This window comes from Silene latifolia, chromosome 6 (assembly GCF_048544455.1).
Source record: "Silene latifolia isolate original U9 population chromosome 6, ASM4854445v1, whole genome shotgun sequence".
NCBI classification, from domain to species: Eukaryota; Viridiplantae; Streptophyta; class Magnoliopsida; order Caryophyllales; family Caryophyllaceae; genus Silene; species Silene latifolia.
In genome coordinates, this window is record NC_133531.1 from 10,204,240 (window position 1) to 10,220,516 (window position 16,277).

At 32.8% G+C, this 16,277-nt stretch overlaps 2 protein-coding genes across 2 annotated transcripts; one reads left to right on the forward strand and one right to left on the reverse strand.

The window, feature by feature from the left end:
• Positions 1 to 306: 306 nt before the first annotated feature.
• On the reverse strand, positions 307 to 2,580 carry LOC141658569 (pathogenesis-related thaumatin-like protein 3.5). The gene is made up of 3 exons (XM_074465496.1): positions 2,456 to 2,580; positions 1,145 to 1,808; positions 307 to 629 (listed from the first exon to the last, which is right to left on the reverse strand). The coding sequence occupies exons 1-3, from the start codon at positions 2,514 to 2,516 to the stop codon at positions 494 to 496; spliced, it is 861 nt and encodes a 286-aa protein (XP_074321597.1). The 5' UTR covers positions 2,517 to 2,580; the 3' UTR covers positions 307 to 493.
• Positions 2,581 to 9,343: 6,763 nt separating this feature from the next.
• LOC141586283 (auxin transporter-like protein 3) lies at positions 9,344 to 15,817 on the forward strand. Its single transcript, XM_074407457.1, has 8 exons — positions 9,344 to 9,725; positions 10,149 to 10,334; positions 10,524 to 10,636; positions 11,621 to 11,804; positions 12,304 to 12,401; positions 13,761 to 13,968; positions 14,430 to 14,687; positions 15,327 to 15,817. Exons 1-8 carry the CDS (start codon positions 9,570 to 9,572, stop codon positions 15,522 to 15,524), a joined length of 1,401 nt encoding a protein of 466 aa, XP_074263558.1. The 5' UTR covers positions 9,344 to 9,569; the 3' UTR covers positions 15,525 to 15,817.
• The last annotated feature ends 460 nt before the right edge of the window (positions 15,818 to 16,277 follow it).

The following is a 16,277-nucleotide window of genomic DNA, read 5'->3' on the forward strand; positions in this document are numbered from 1 at the left end:
GTGACATCTATTTTGCTATGTTTGCGCTAGGTTAGAAGGTTCTAACTTCTAACTTCTAACGCAAGACCCGTGATGAGGTCACTTGGGTCAGTGGGTGCGATATGGTGGAACGATATGAATCATTTCCTCCATTCTCGCGCATCACAAAACGAATTGGTGTGATGATATTGTCCAATTTAATTAGATCTTGCTGAATCCATAATTACTAATTGATTTAAACTTTAAATCATGTTGAATAAGCATCACTTAACATATACTTCAAACTTCATACGTTTTGAAAGTTCAATTAATTCCATCATTTTTTTCTCAAAAACAATTATTAACTCGACCCGTCTGCTTTTAAACGAATCTATATCATTGGAACTAAAAGCTTGTTGCATCAGTTAACTATTTACAAGAAAATTATATTGAAAAAAGCTCATCAATTGCATTTGATGTCGCCAAACATGATTACGTACAATATATCCATACATTGTGCAAAACCTTTTAAAATCTACAAGATATTCCGCAAATTCACTAGGAATATCACTAGAAGCATGAGAGACCACCATCTTCCGATCAAAGAGTTCATTCCCATTGATCCATTACATATCAACTTGTTGTTATGGTACGTGCAAACCGGCTGAGACCTACGATACCAACCCGAAAAAAAAAAAAAAAAAACATTAACAATTCCGCATTAGAGATTACCAAATACGGGCTTAAGATGAAACCAATCGTCTCATATCAACATAGATATGAGCCTAACAACAAATGGATTAATTAACTTATTATGGATGGGGTTCGAAAATTCATTACTAGAAGCTGAAAAAATCAGGTTAACAGATGCTGAGCCTTATCAACCGTATAAGTTATTTTTAAACCTAATATACAATTTTCAAGTTCACGAGTCAAAACCAAGTGGTGTTAGTCCAGTGGTAGCCGGGTTAAACCTTGAAGCTTGCAGAAATGCAGGAGTTGAAAGGTTCCAGGTTCGACTACCAGCTGGGGCGATAATCACTTGGCCACTGCAGCCCTCGAAGGGGGTGATTTACATGGTCCATGTGATGGTGCGGGAATGCATGAGCCCGGGGAATTCAACCCCCTCGTCATAAAAAAAAATAAAAAAAAATAAAAAAAAGTTCACGAGTCAAAAAAGTCAAACCTGGGAGAGCAAAAGGTGATGACATAATCAGTGCCAGAGCAAGTAAAAAGACTAGTAGGATCATCATAGGCATAAGTATAAGCCGTAGGACAAGCTGCCTTAAACGTACGGGAATAATACGTAGCACGACATGTCGCGGGATTCCCATACACGCCCTTGCAACAATACTCATCCGTATCGAATGCTTCACAAGCACTCTTACACGCGACCGTCTTACCACTAACCCGTACAGAAAGCTCTTTTGGACAAGTCCTTCTTAAATCCGAATCACAACCTGCAATCGAGCAATTACCCGTCCCGTGAAGCGGTTTAACCGCAATTGGAAGGTTAAACCCGTCCACGAGACTAACGTCGTAGAAGTCGAGTGCGGCAAGGGTGAATTCGACCAAGGTAGCGGGTGGTTCTCCACCCGCGCCACATTGGAGGGTATCCCCACATGCGCCGGTTTGGCATTTGCCAATGCCACTTTGGTCGAATTTGCACCCGGTTCGACCCCACATCCGACCACTCCACCCGATTGGAGCGTTGAAGACTTTTGATTCTCCCGGTTTGAGGACAAAACCGCCCCCACCAAAGCTGCTACCCGGTGTAACGGCCGGCCAGATTGTTTCTTTGCAATCGTTTATGATTGTGAATACTCTAGCTGCATTTGCCAACTTTGGTCCTGCATTACATATGATATACACATAATTACACAAATGTATTTGTAAGGCCTTTGAAATTAGTGTAAAACTGTTTTACCGTCGAGTCATAAAATAAACATATTGTGAGTTTGTGACCTTAAAATAATCGTCAAGCAATATTACAAAAATAATTGTGTAAAATCGTCACACATATACATACTTTCTCATGCTAATATAATTATAAGATATAATATCATGAGACGGTCTCACATCTACAAAGGCACATATATATCGGTTTTTCTAACCTATGTCCACTAGGCATATGATAAGAAAACAAAAAAGGAAAGAAATAAATGTATTTATTGTAAATAAAAGTAAAATTAATAGGATATTTCAATTTCCCATAAAACACCAATTAATTCTTTCCTTTTTTATTTTCTTATCTTATGCCTAGTGGACATAAATTAGAAAAACCCTATATAATTTTTTTTTGTTTTTTTTTTGTGTAAAGATGGACAGAATATTTAGTCCGGTCTCTTATGCAAAAAAGATTGTAACCTGTCTGGTCTCTTATGCAAAAAAGATTGTAACTTGGACAACGAGTAGCTCGATACAAAAATTTCAAGACTTTATCAACTAAGTACTAGTTGACTAATCATATATATACAAAATAATCGAAATGGACTACCTTCGGAAAGAACGACAACCATCGTCACGAAACATATAAATGAAATTGGCATCTTATCCATGATAACTTTTGTATTTTTTTGTTGTTTATTTTGTTGATAGAAGGAATTTAGGAAGACGAACGTTGAATGAATTTGTGCTTATAAAGCAAAATTGTGTAAATTATAAAATGCAGGAATACGTGAGAAATAGGATACATGATTTAGTACACTAGGAAAAGAAAACCTTTTGATTACTTATTCCCTTTGCATCAAATTTTGGGTTATTCTTTGTCCATTCCTAGTATTCAAGTTCTCTCTAATTCCAATCTTCTTCTATGTTCTAACATAATTGTCTATTGTGTAAATGTTAAAAGAATATATATACACCATCAAAAATTTAAGACCCTTGTTTGTTTTGATATGCTTTCTTTGTTATAACCAAACAATGGTTGAGCTGGGGAAGCCCGAAGGCCTAATAGTGGCGCTGGTCTCAGCTGGAGGATAGATATTTCGTAATTTTTAGTTAAGATATTCGAACTTTTTAAAGTTTACCTTATACCATGACTGTCTTTCATTTACAAGAATAAAAAACTAAGCTTAAAACAATTGTTACGAGATGAAAACCATTAACATCTCCCTTACTACTAAGAGAATAAAAATTTTCTCAAGTTTTCCTCCAAATGTTTCTATCTAAATAAAGAAATAATTAAAACTTTCTTTCTTTAAACTACGGAGTATTATCTTTTCATTAAAATATATTCTTATAATTAAAATTTAATCTTATAGTTAAATTCAAAATTATGATTTTTTCATTAAAATAAAATAATATTGTTGTTAAACAATAAACTATAAGTGGGTAAATTTTTTATTAAATGCAATAATTATAACTTTAGAAAATAACGAGACATACTTACCATTAACTTTGTGACAAAAAAAAGTCACTAAAATAAGTGGAGAAAATTTATAAAATGAAATACTTAATTTTATGGTAAAAAGTATATATAGATTTTATAAAAAGGGTTTTTCTATCATGTGCCCACTAGGCACATGTTAAGAAAACCAAAATGGAAATAGTTAATGCTATTTTTATGGGTAAAAGGTAAAGGTGGTTATTTATTTCAATTTTCCATGACAATAGCATTTGTTATTTCCATTTTTGGTTTTCTTAAGATGTGCCTAGTAGGCACATGATAGAAAAACCCGTATAAAAATACACATTTCATAACTTTAGTTTTCGGTTTTTTCCCATGGTACCCTTGTGGTTTGTCAATTTGTCCATGGTACCCTTCTTTTTAAGAATGTATCTACGGTACCCCTGAGGTTCATTATTTGTGCCTAGTGTGCCACTGCCGTTACTATTTCCGTTAGTAGTCTACAATTGGGCAGGAAAACCTATTCCTAATGACTCTTATACTTCTAATTAATCTCCTTTATCCTCCCTTATCACGCATATTAGACCAAAAACCCTAAAGAACCATAAAGCTTCATGTGTACTCTTTTTTTTTTTCACCTTCAACAAAGTTCCTCCTTAATTCATTCATATCCAACAAAATTTCTCCTTAATTTATCTTCAACGTTTTGATTGTAAGCAAATTAATCTCTTCGTTGTTGCTGATTATTCATCAAAGGTTATCTTCATAAAAAAGGTACGATTTTTTTCCAAAATAGATTATCAATTTTTTCATCAAACCAAAATTAACATGATATTCTATATGCTTAATAGTGATTTGATGATTGTAATTTTTCTTAAACATGCATTGATTTTTCCTATTTAATTAGGGTTTTAGTGACATGAACTTTGAATGGAGTTGTTCAATGGAGGTGTTGAATGTGTTTATTATAGTGAAAAAAAGATGATGAGTAGCTGTTGGATGAGAAAATGGTATATTGCAAACCTCGGAGGCATTTGGTGCAAACTCCATTTTTTAGTAAAGTTGTTAAAAAACAAATTTTCCCGCCAAAAAAGTTATTGGCCTTAATCTAACTCCGTTAGTCTTAATTTAACGCCCATAACCCAACAAGGGTACCATTGGCACAAACAACGAACCTCAAGGGTACCATAAACACATTCTTAAAAACAGGGGTACCGTGGACAAAGTGACAAACCACAGGGGTACCATGGGAAAAATCCGTTTAGTTTTTCACTATAAATAACACCCTAAAAACTAAATACTTATACATACCGCGCATTGCTCGGGATCTATACTAGTTCATACAAGCACTTTGGTTATTTGTCTTAATACTTATAGATTTGGGCTTTTGTTTGAACTTTTGTCAAATGACTTTACGTTAGTTGGTTCAAAACAGCCAAACATTGAGTCCAATTTTTTTGGACCTGGAAGCAGACTATATATTGGGTCATCAACTCATAACACACATTTGGAACTTAGAACTTAGATGATACAAATGGAGGGCTTGTAAGTTGTAACCATTTATTCAAGTTCGTGAACAACTAAACACTTTTGTCAAATTCATCCGAATTAAATACAGGAACTTAATTCCTATGAAATTAAAGTTCCTAAGAAAATTAAGTTTCTTAATTAAATGAACGACTCCAGCTGAAGTAATAATTTTTTAAGTGTGACAGATTCTGCACAGGAGAAAGTAAAATTCATCTTATTTCACTAGAGACTTCTAGTTCAAAACTACAAATAAAAATTTCCAAACTAGTCTTCCCAAATCCTTAATACATATGCACAACTCGACTCGACTTGGCTACGTGATAAATCACATAAAGCCAAATAAACATATTTGTGTTAATTGTGTATCAGACGTGGCTTGAACTTTTTTTTTTTACTTTTGTGTGTGTTAGGTAAGCCGGAAGTTTCTTCAAAATTCTATCCCAAACATGAATTTTAAAGAAAATTATTGGACTAATGATCAATAAATGATAAATGAATAGTCCATTCATAAAACTTCGAAGCCCAAGCAATTTTCCTGGTATGATACGACATCACTTCCAGTTCCAAAACAAAACCTTTATTGCTCTAATCTAAGTACTCCATGGTCAGTGGTGGAGCTAGAATTCCGTATTAGGGGGAGAAAAATTTCAGCGAGGACGAACGAGTAATTTTATAAGATAAATTTAAAAAAAGTTTAAAAGTTTAACCAGCGGCGTATCCAGGATTTGGGTAAAGGGGGGGCACAGTTAAAAAAAAAAATTTTGCGGACAACATTTATACATTAAAATTCAAATATCGTCTTGATTTTATGGTTCTATTTTGATTTTTGTGTTTGTGTTTATGTTATTTCTGTCTCTGTGTTGTGTTTATCGTCTTTTTTTTTTTTTTTAAAAATTTTTTTTTTTTTTTTTTTTTTTTAAAAATTTTTTTGTCACGTGAGGGCACTTGCCCTCCCTATCCCCCCCCCCCCCCCCCCGATCCGCCCCTGAGTTTAACCAAAAACTTCGAATATTTCCATTTTCAACGGGGCAAACATACACCCCTTTGGACTAAACTAATCTTGTGAGGTAAATGATAAATGAGGTAATGAGGACATCACAAACACATAATTATACTTTATACTAGTACTTATTATTGTTAAAATATGAAAAATTTAGATGGGAATATGTTAGTTGTTTGGCATAACATTAACATGTAATTTGGATCATTTCTATTACCTCTCTAATACACTCTTATTCTAATATATTTTCTCTCTTCATTAATTTAAACATTACTTTTATGAAATAATTACAACCACTAGATCGTCACAAGATTTAATCTGCACCGTTTAAAAATAATATGTCTATTTCTTTTTAAGTAATGGAGAGAATACGGACCGATTAACATGGACCCGCTTCTACATTCCATACACCCCTTTGGGCTAAACTAAGCTTGTGCACCCAAACATGCATAAGTCGAGTAATCATCATTCAGAGACTTGCAAAAATGATTGATGTCTAAATGATCACACTACGTCTTTCTTAAGACGAATGTATTCATCTTAACAATAAAACAGGTGAAATATCATTCTGCTTATGTATATAAAACAAATTTATTGCTTTTTCTCATACATTATACTTTTATTTTAACTATTTGACTTTTCTTAAGCTTAAGGCAGATAATCCGTCATAAATGAAAACTTGTGAAATGATCAAACGAGATGCTACACTGAGTGTCAGCATCTCAGACACGGCACTAACGGGTTGGGTTGGTTTAGTCAGACCCGAGCCCAACCCACCTAATAGTGGGCCAAGGCGAGTTGGGCTGGGCCCCCTTTGTTTTTAAATTTTTTTAATGTTGGGATCGGGTCAGACCCAAGGTAAATTTGGCACTAGCCCGGCCCAAGGTGGTGACAGGGTCATGCCGAGCTGACCCACGGGTTGGCTGGGCCGCTGGAACTCGGCCCACAAGACTGGTCTGAGCCGAAATGGCCCGCTATAATGTACAACTCTACCTAATATATCTTCATGAGTATCTTCTTATCTCATTTTCCATTCTTAATTTCTTACGTTTATTTTTGAGAAAATTTAAAGGTATTAGTAATCACAATATTGTCCAAGAAAAAAAAAGATGGGACACCAGCTACAGAGCATAGGTATGCTTTAAACATTGGAAATATTTGGGGCGGCGACAAAATAGATTTTGTTTACCAAGGTCATTAGGGACAGTTGTCACACGTGTGGGAGTAATCATGATAAGCACTTAGCCACACTTAATCATAATTTCCTTCTTGGCCCAAATGTTTTTTCTCCCACTAATCTCCCTTTTGAGCATTTTGCTTTTTTCTTAAACTATTGAATTGTTAAAAAATCAAATTTATTTGTAGATTATATTGCAAAATCAAGATTATCTAATTTGAGTTTAATCTACTTTTTCTACGATACGAGTAGTAGACGTAAAACAACATAAAATTTTGATATAGATAGTGGTGATTGGTGAAGCATGAGCTAGCAAGGACGCTCGTCATTAAAAATTTGAGAATTTTATTTAATTAGATTTTTTTATATCATTACTTATTCGTTCTCGCTGAAAATTTTAGCCTCCTCATCATAAATCTTGGCTCCGACATGTAGGTATTCAATTGATAAATGAGTGTCGAAGTGTATTTTACACACAAAATTGAAAAAAAAATGATACTCCATATCAATTTATGAGGGGAAAGAACAAAATTATGTAAGAGACGAGATCACAAATCATATCACTCAAAATTATCATAAATAGCGGGAATGATTCACAAGTTTTTTATGGACATTGTAAATTGTAAATTTGAACCAACACACATATTGTGCTCATTTTAAAGCACAAAGTATATATAAGCTCGTTTTACAATAAATTATTGAAAGATCAATGCCTAGAGTAATACACTTGTAAATACAACATTTTTAGTATTAACTGTAAAAAAAAACATTTTTAGTATTTAGGACTGTTAAGTAATTAAACAACTTTGGTAAATTTGTTTGATGTTGATCAAATCTATTGCTAAAATATGCCATTTAGATGTTTGTCACCATTGTCTAAAGTAACCCGAATATAAATATACGATAAAATATAAATAATATCATAAAAATGTAAATATCAACTCATTTATATCATTTTTAGTGAAAATTATTCTAATTTTTAGGAGTTGTTTGGTTGATCAATAAACTTAAGTTTTCTAGAAACTTCAATTTTATAGGAATTAAGTTCCTACATCCAATTCGGGTAAATTTGGCAAAAGTTTGGTTGCTCATGTAGGAATTAAATTCTATGAGAACTTCCAATGACCAAGGGGGGGAGTAGGTAAGCCAATTCCTACATCATGTAGGCATTGGAAGATCCTTGGAACTTCAAATTCCTCCATTTTAAAAAAAAAAATATGACAACCAAACAACCCATATTTTTACAAATCATAGAATTTTCCAATTTCTGTGTATTCAAGTGTCAACCAAACAACTCCTTAGTTTATCTAGGATTTTAACATGTACGTTTAGGTCACATATTAGCATAACCGTTTTAAAAAACTTCAGACTTCAGACTTATACTCCCTCCTAGTCTAATTGTTGGTTCCTCTTTCCTTTTCGATACTAGTCGGGTGTTGGTTCCCCTATACTTTTTTTGTAAGTTTTGTGTGGTCCAAATTCAATTCTACGTGGGGTAGCATATTTTGTGTGGTCTAAATTTATTTCCTTAATTTTGGTATCCAAACAAAAGGGAACCAACCATTAAACTAAAAGGGAGTATTATAAAACCATCTCATCCAAATCAACGCCACAAAAAAATAGAAAAACAAGAGCAAAAGTAGTACACTCAAAAGCGGCCTAAATGTGGGCCATCCCGCTCGTGGGATTGCATGCGACCATGGCCCATACCCTCCACAACCAAAGGTCCAAACTCCAAACCCCTAAAATTATCAAAATAAAATGTGTATTTAAGATTTTAAGGTCTCATGGGGGGACATGCATATATCACTAACCAATCAAATTATAGCAATGACCCATTTATTTCAAACATATAACTATATAAGTCGTTAATTATTATTTGACCTAAAAACAAACATTTTTATTAAATTATATACTCTCATCTTGTCTCGGTCATTTATTTACGTATTTTATAGAGTGTCTTATTTATTTATCTTTCTAAATTACGGATATTTTCAATAGGTTATTTGATCATATACATTCATTATTATGTTCACTTTCTATTCACTAACAATAACCACAAATGATTTACTCTTCTCTCATTATTTTTAATTTGTATTAAAATCAAACGTAAACAAACGACCCGAGACCGAGGAAGACCTTGTTCTTCTATTTAATTTCAACTCATTTTAGTGCAGTTCAATTTCATTCAGTTTAGTTAAGCTTATTTTTTCACAACTTAAGTTCAGTTCAGTTTAACTCCATTAAATTTAATTCAACTCTTTTCAGCCGAAAAAAATAAGGCCAAAATATATTATAATATTATTTTGCGAGGAAAGTGCATTTCACCAAACAAGTGACCTAATCATTTCACCCCTCAAAAATTGCATTTAAAGAAGAGGCAACCCAAGTGTTACAACAAAGAAATGAAATATCACTACTACTTATTAGTCTAGTACTAATATATAGTATAGCTTTCTACTCCTAATTATCTCTTGCTCTTAATCTCATCATCATTAGGCTCTTTAATACCATCAATTAATACAAGATATATTATATATTTGTAAGTTGCAAAAATGGCTTCAGAGAAAGTAGAAACTGTGGTAGCTAATTATGTGGAAATGGAAAGAGAAGAAGGAAATGAATCAAAGTCTACTAAGGATAAACTGTCCAATTTCTTTTGGCATGGTGGTTCTGTTTATGATGCATGGTTTAGTTGTGCTTCTAACCAAGTAAGTATTTTTTACATTACTCTTTTTTATATTTTCCTTAAAAACCTAGATTTGTTTCGATATTAAGACACGTCCACCAGGGACAAAGCTAAGCACAGGCTGACAAGCCATGGCTCGGGCGAGCTTTTTGGCAAAAGAAATATATACACAATAGTTTATTTTTCAAAAAATAAGCATGATCGCCCGTAAGAGTAGAGCCTGGTGGTTAAAACTTGGGTGAAATTCTAAGGAGATCCAGGTTTAAGCCTCTCTAATTAAGAACAAAATCTTGTGGAACATTCTTGGCCTGAGTCCATGCCTAATATATTTTGAGTCTGTTACCTTCGGGTGGCTTATCTGATATATGTGGTTTGCATTCATTTTGAGACGTTTCAGTTATTTGTTTACATTTTTATTTTGTAACGATTTTGATCATATATGTAGGTGGCACAAGTTCTACTAACACTACCATACTCATTTTCACAACTTGGAATGTTATCTGGGATATTATTCCAATTATTCTATGGATTGATGGGAAGTTGGACTGCTTACCTTATTAGTGTACTTTATGTTGAGTATAGAACAAGAAAAGAAAGAGAAAAAGTTGATTTTAGAAACCATGTCATCCAGGTAACTTTTTTTTTACTACCCTCAAATATAACTATTCTCTCCGTCAATCATTTATTTACTTTTTATATTATTTGTGAGGTCTTTAAAGGTATCTTAATCAAGGGTAAGCAAATGATTTAGACGAAGGGAATATATTAAGTCAGTAGTAATTATGATAGTAACAATTTTTAACAATGGTTAAAAATGCAGTGGTTTGAAGTGCTTGATGGATTACTAGGAAAACATTGGAGAAATATTGGATTATTTTTCAATTGCACCTTTCTTCTTTTTGGATCCGTCATACAACTTATTGCTTGTGCTAGGTAAGTCCCTTTTTTTTTCTTATTCATGCAACATTTTGAATATTAATCGATCCTAAATTATAGTTTTCTCTGGAAAAAAAAATGTATTAGTGGTAATTATAATCGAGCTTTTACTATTTTCACCTATTCTTTTGTAAGGGACTTTACACAAGCATATTGTGAAACGAGTCGTTTTAGTAACTACTTTTCAACTAAGGAGTCGTTAGGGATGTCAATTTCACCCGCATCCATCAAAACCCGATCCACCCGATCCTAAAAGATGGATGAAAACCCGATTTAAATGGATGATGGATGGATGACGGATGAAACGGATGTGGATGACGGATGGGTTGGATGAAGAAATTCCACCCGCCATCCACCCGCCATCCATCCATCACCCGATTTTATTATTTTTTATTTAATTTTTTTTACATATAACACATTATTAAGATATAAAATATTTAAATTTTCATATTTTTCTACTCTCAATATAAATATTTTGTAAGCCTACCCACTAGAAAGTTAAACTAAATTAATTATCTAACTTTATTTTTGTAGAGAAAAAAAAACATCATTTTTTTAAACTTGAAATTATAAATGCACAACACCCGTTTATCACCCGATCCACCCGTTTCATCCATGGATGATGGATGGATGGATGACGGATGATATGTTTCACGGATGACGGACGGGTTGGATGAGATTTTGAAAAGACGGATGGATAACGGATGAGGCTTCACCCGACCCGAACCCGATCCATTGACATCCCTAGGAGTCGTGATTCGTTTTATTGATCTGTTTACATAATATTAGTATAAAACAGCTTTACATAAGACAAATCGACACTTTCCTTTATATTCGTCTGATTTATTGTACTAATAAGGCGAGTCACTACTAACCGTCCTTCAAATCATTAATCTAAGATTAAAATTTCGTTATTGTTTCGTTTATATACATAGATTTTAGGACATTTTCTAAAGATTTTAATCGGATTTGTGATTGCAGCAATATATATTATATAAATGATAGCCTAGACAAGAGAACATGGACATATATATTTGGAGCATGTTGTGCGACGACAGTGTTCATACCATCGTTCCATAATTACAGAATTTGGTCGTTTTTAGGGCTTGTCATGACTTCTTACACTGCTTGGTACTTGACCATTGCCTCCATTATCCATGGCCAGGTAATAACTCATCATTTGCTCCATATTTTTACGTTACAAAAGACGAATATATCCGTCTTAACAATAAACAAAGTCTACCTACATGAGATAATTTAATTTGTCTCATATTTAAGACGGATATGACCGAATTAAGAAAGACTAACTGTTTTACTTGCATTTTTCCGTTTGAATTTGGCAAGGGATATACAATTACTACCTCTGTTAACTCAATTAGTCTTGTAAAAACCGGTTATATAAATAAGTTATTAAAACCATTAAAATTGAATTTATTTATATCATGAAATGAGATAGTTATACATGCATATATATACAACCGACATCTTATTTAGCTGGTAAAGTTATCGAATGAGTGGTGCACATCAGCACATCAATGATCGATCTTTATTTGTATTCAAATATTGTCGATATTAGAAAACATAAACTCTATAATTCAAGTAATTAATTTCGGGTTCATCCGATATGCTAAATTTAATTTATAAAATTTGATTTTGGTTTTAAGGTTGAGGGAGTAAAACACTCAGGGCCAGCAAAGTTGATGCTCTACTTCACAGGGGCGACCAACATTTTGTACACTTTTGGAGGACATGCTGTCACTGTGTAAGTATATATATTAATATTAATAATCATTTTAAACATTGTATTTATGTATTAATCTAATTAATCTATGTTATCTATATATCTGACGTTTAGCTTCAGCAATTGACCTTATTTGACATTTATCTTATCTTTTGGTATCTAATGTTGGGATCTATGTTATGACACTTGAAGGATACATTTGTATTTTTCATAAAGTTAATATAGTTTTGGTTGATATTAGCCCACTTAATTGTATATGATATCTAATCTAATTATATTTAATTGAATCTAGTATTATACTCCCTCCAGTTCAAATGATTCTACCCACTTGTTTTGGGTGTTCTTCGAGACAACTCTTTGACCGTTTTTTTCTCCATTTAGGGCTTGTCTGAATTTATGGAATATTTTCAGGGTAAATTTTAATTAATTGGGATATTAGTTATTTCGAGAAGTTAATTACTTGGTAATGAATTCCTAGGTGAGTGAGTAATGTATTAGTCTTTCATGAGAATAATACTCCCTCCATTTTCCTATTTTCACCCCATTTGCTTTATGGAGGTCAAAGTTTCTGAACTTTGACCGTAAATAAGTTGGAGAATAAAAACTATTTATTTATAAAACTAAAACATTTACGATTAATATCAAGACATCTTTTAAGGAAAAAAATTCAACAAAAAAAAGTAACATATAGATGTCGAAAAATACGGTTAAAGGTACGCCTTGGAGACCGCAATAAAACAAATGGGGTCAAAATAGAAAAATAAAGGGAGTAGATTACATGAGTAAATAATTACTCTCAAACAAAATTTACAAAAAGCACTATGTAAGGAACCTTTTTTTATCGTTGCCAAAAAAAAAAAAAATTACTCGGAAACCAAACTTACAAAAAGCACTTGACTTTTCTTAATTATTACAAATGACGACGCTATTGTGATGTCAATATGATTTATTTATATGTTTTAAAAGAAATAGCTTCAAAGTAATGAAAGTAATAATAGTATCACAAGAGCAGTGCAAGTAAAAATAATAGAAGCGAGAGTAGTGAAAGTAATAATAATAACAATATAATTAGTAAAAGTAACATTAGCAATAGTAAGAATAATGGATATATCTTATAATAATAACGGGAAAAAGTAATAGCTTCAGACTTTATAACTAGGACGCCTATTCTTCCTGTGCCAATTGATTTTAGCCTTTTAGGATGAAACTTCCTTTGTGTTATCAAGTGACCCGTCTATCCCCCGTTTTGGTGAAGTTGAGATTATTAGATGTAACATTGTTTCTGGTTTTTAACTAATATTGAACAATAAAGTTTATATTATCTCAATATAAAAGTTGTAGTTAAGATTGTTTACATGGAAATAATTATTTGAAATGCAGGGAAATAATGCATGCAATGTGGAAGCCACAAAAATTCAAGCTAATATATTTGATAGCAACACTATATGTGTTAACATTAACACTACCATCAGCAAGTGCAGTGTATTGGGCATTTGGAGACATGCTTCTTGATCATTCCAATGCCTTGTCTTTGCTTCCTAGAACTGCTTTCCGAGATGTTGCTGTTATCCTCATGTTAATCCACCAGGTTTAATTATTGCTCTTTCCTTAATTACCTCAATAACTCTCGGGCACGACCGTAGGACCGTGTCACTCGAACCCAAAATTACACGCGTTTAATGAATCCTAAATAGATGGTTCGTTGTAATGTACCTAAGATACGAATACATATGTAATGATACGAATACAGATGTTCTGGTTTAATTCGTCATCTGATCTGAAATGACCTGAGTTCACACTATTACTAGATCAAAATCACAGTGGATTATGACCGTGTCTTAACAAAATTTTAGCAATTTAGCATATAGTATGTGGTTAGTGACAATGTGATATACAATGACAAATTTAGGGGGGCTAGAAGGGGCGTTCGTCCCTGCTGAACAATGAAAAATGTAAAAGTTTAGGTTAGATTTATGAAATTTTCTTGAGCTTGCCTGATGGCATTACATATTCGCCCCCTAATCAATTTGTTTGTTTTGAATTTTACAGTTCATAACATTTGGATTTGCATGCACACCACTATACTTTGTATGGGAAAAATTCATTGGAGTACATGAAACAAAGAGCCTTATCAAAAGGTCCATAGCAAGAATACCTGTTGTACTTCCAATATGGTTTCTTGCAATTATTTTCCCATTTTTTGGACCCATCAATTCTGCTGTTGGAGCACTTTTGGTTAGCTTCACGGTTTACATTATTCCTGCCATGGCTCACATGATTACTTTCTTCTCTGCCTCTTCCCGTGAGGTAATTTTTTAATGCTTATTATTCGAAATTTCAAATTGGGTCAAGTTTAGACTCGGGTTTATGCTGAGATCTTTTCATGTGGGTCAAGTCGAGACTAGTTTATAAGTTTATCACCAATTAGTTTTAAATGGAATTTCATTGACTAATGGATAACCCGAATTCTCGATCTGTTACTTTTGTGGGCCTTCATCGGGGTCCAATAGTTTACTTCGGACCCTTAACCCCAGCTGGGTCTTTTCTTGTGGAGTGGTTATCGGTGAGATTATTAGGTTTTTTCTAATTTACTTCGAGCTTATTTTAATTTATTTTTTCAAATTGTTTCACGTCAATATAGATCAAGTTATTTTGTTAAATCGTGATAATGCTCTTTCAAAATTAAAGTAAAAGGGGTACTAAAACTAGGGACCAACAACTTACATCGTCTCACATGTCTTATTATCCCCTCTCATATAAATAATTAACTTTTTGATCCTCAAAATTAGAGGTGTATTATAAATTTATAATCTTCCAAAATATAACAAAAATACTTGTGTAAAGGCGGTTTTAGATACATATATCGTAAAACGAGATCTTTTAATCTTACGCAATACTTGCTCAAAATGTAAACTAATGGTGATGTTATGTTGCATTATTTAACAGCATGCAGTGGAGAGACCACCATCATGGCTAGGAGGATGGGCAGGAATGTATGGAATGAACATATTTGTAGTAATATGGGTATTTGTGGTCGGGTTTGGGCTTGGTGGGTGGGCCAGTATGAGGAATTTCATACTTCAAATTAACACATTTGGGCTTTTTGCTAAGTGTTATCAGTGCCCACATAAGCCTAAAGCTTAAAATTACTTTACTTTATTTTCCTTTTTTTATTAATTTTTAATTAAGATTATTTAGGGAGGGAGCTAAGGTTATAACATGATGGTTATTATTATACGTAATTATTAAAGTGTTTAGAGATCAACATTTTTCTATTGTGTGAGCTCTCTTGATGTCTTTTGGATTATGTGAGTGTTTGAAACTTTTTGATTGAAGGATTTGTAATTAATTAAACTTTGTTTTGGTGGAATGTAATAGTTGGAATTTAGCACCTTATCATTATCAAATGTGACAAGATCTACTTTTTCACTCATAAATTATTATTTATCGGTTTTGAATCTAGTCTTAGATGATTAAAGACTCAACCAAAGACCGATATAAAATTAGGTTTTGAGTTAGCTCATTTCAATCTCATGACTAATGTAGGAAAATCTATGTTAAAACCCATTTTCGGACCTATAATAACACTGGTTCTTTGACTAATATTCGAAATTCAATAGACATTTCAAATTCTGAATGCAAATTTTCAAATAAAACTATTTTACAAGACAATATTTTCATTAAACTAAATACACATTATTACCATTAAATAAGCGGCATAAGTTATTACAACATCTAATAGCCAAATTACATGTCTTTCTTAGGACGATAACATCTGTCTTAAGATGAAAATGATCAAATATGCTTTCACTTGCATATATAAGATAAACCTTTTGCTATTTCATAAATATATTCACTTTATCTTATCTATTATACTTAATCCGTTTTAAATTCAAA

Bases quoted from the DNA above. Each gene is read 5' to 3' on its own strand.
- LOC141658569 (XM_074465496.1), bottom strand. From the start codon at position 2,516: ATGGATAAGATGCCAATTTCATTTATATGTTTCGTGACGATGGTTGTC. The intron at 1,809-2,455 runs GTAGTCCATTTC...TATGTAATGCAG, and splicing joins GGTTGTCGTTCTTTCCGAAG to GACCAAAGTTGGCAAATGCA. The intron at 630-1,144 runs GTTTGACTTTTT...TTGGTATCGTAG, and splicing joins ATCACCTTTTGCTCTCCCAG to GTCTCAGCCGGTTTGCACGT.
- LOC141586283 (XM_074407457.1), top strand. From the start codon at position 9,570: ATGGCTTCAGAGAAAGTAGAAACTGTGGTAGCTAATTATGTGGAAATG. The intron at 10,637-11,620 runs GTAAGTCCCTTT...TTGTGATTGCAG, and splicing joins CAACTTATTGCTTGTGCTAG to CAATATATATTATATAAATG. The intron at 12,402-13,760 runs GTAAGTATATAT...TTTGAAATGCAG, and splicing joins GGAGGACATGCTGTCACTGT to GGAAATAATGCATGCAATGT.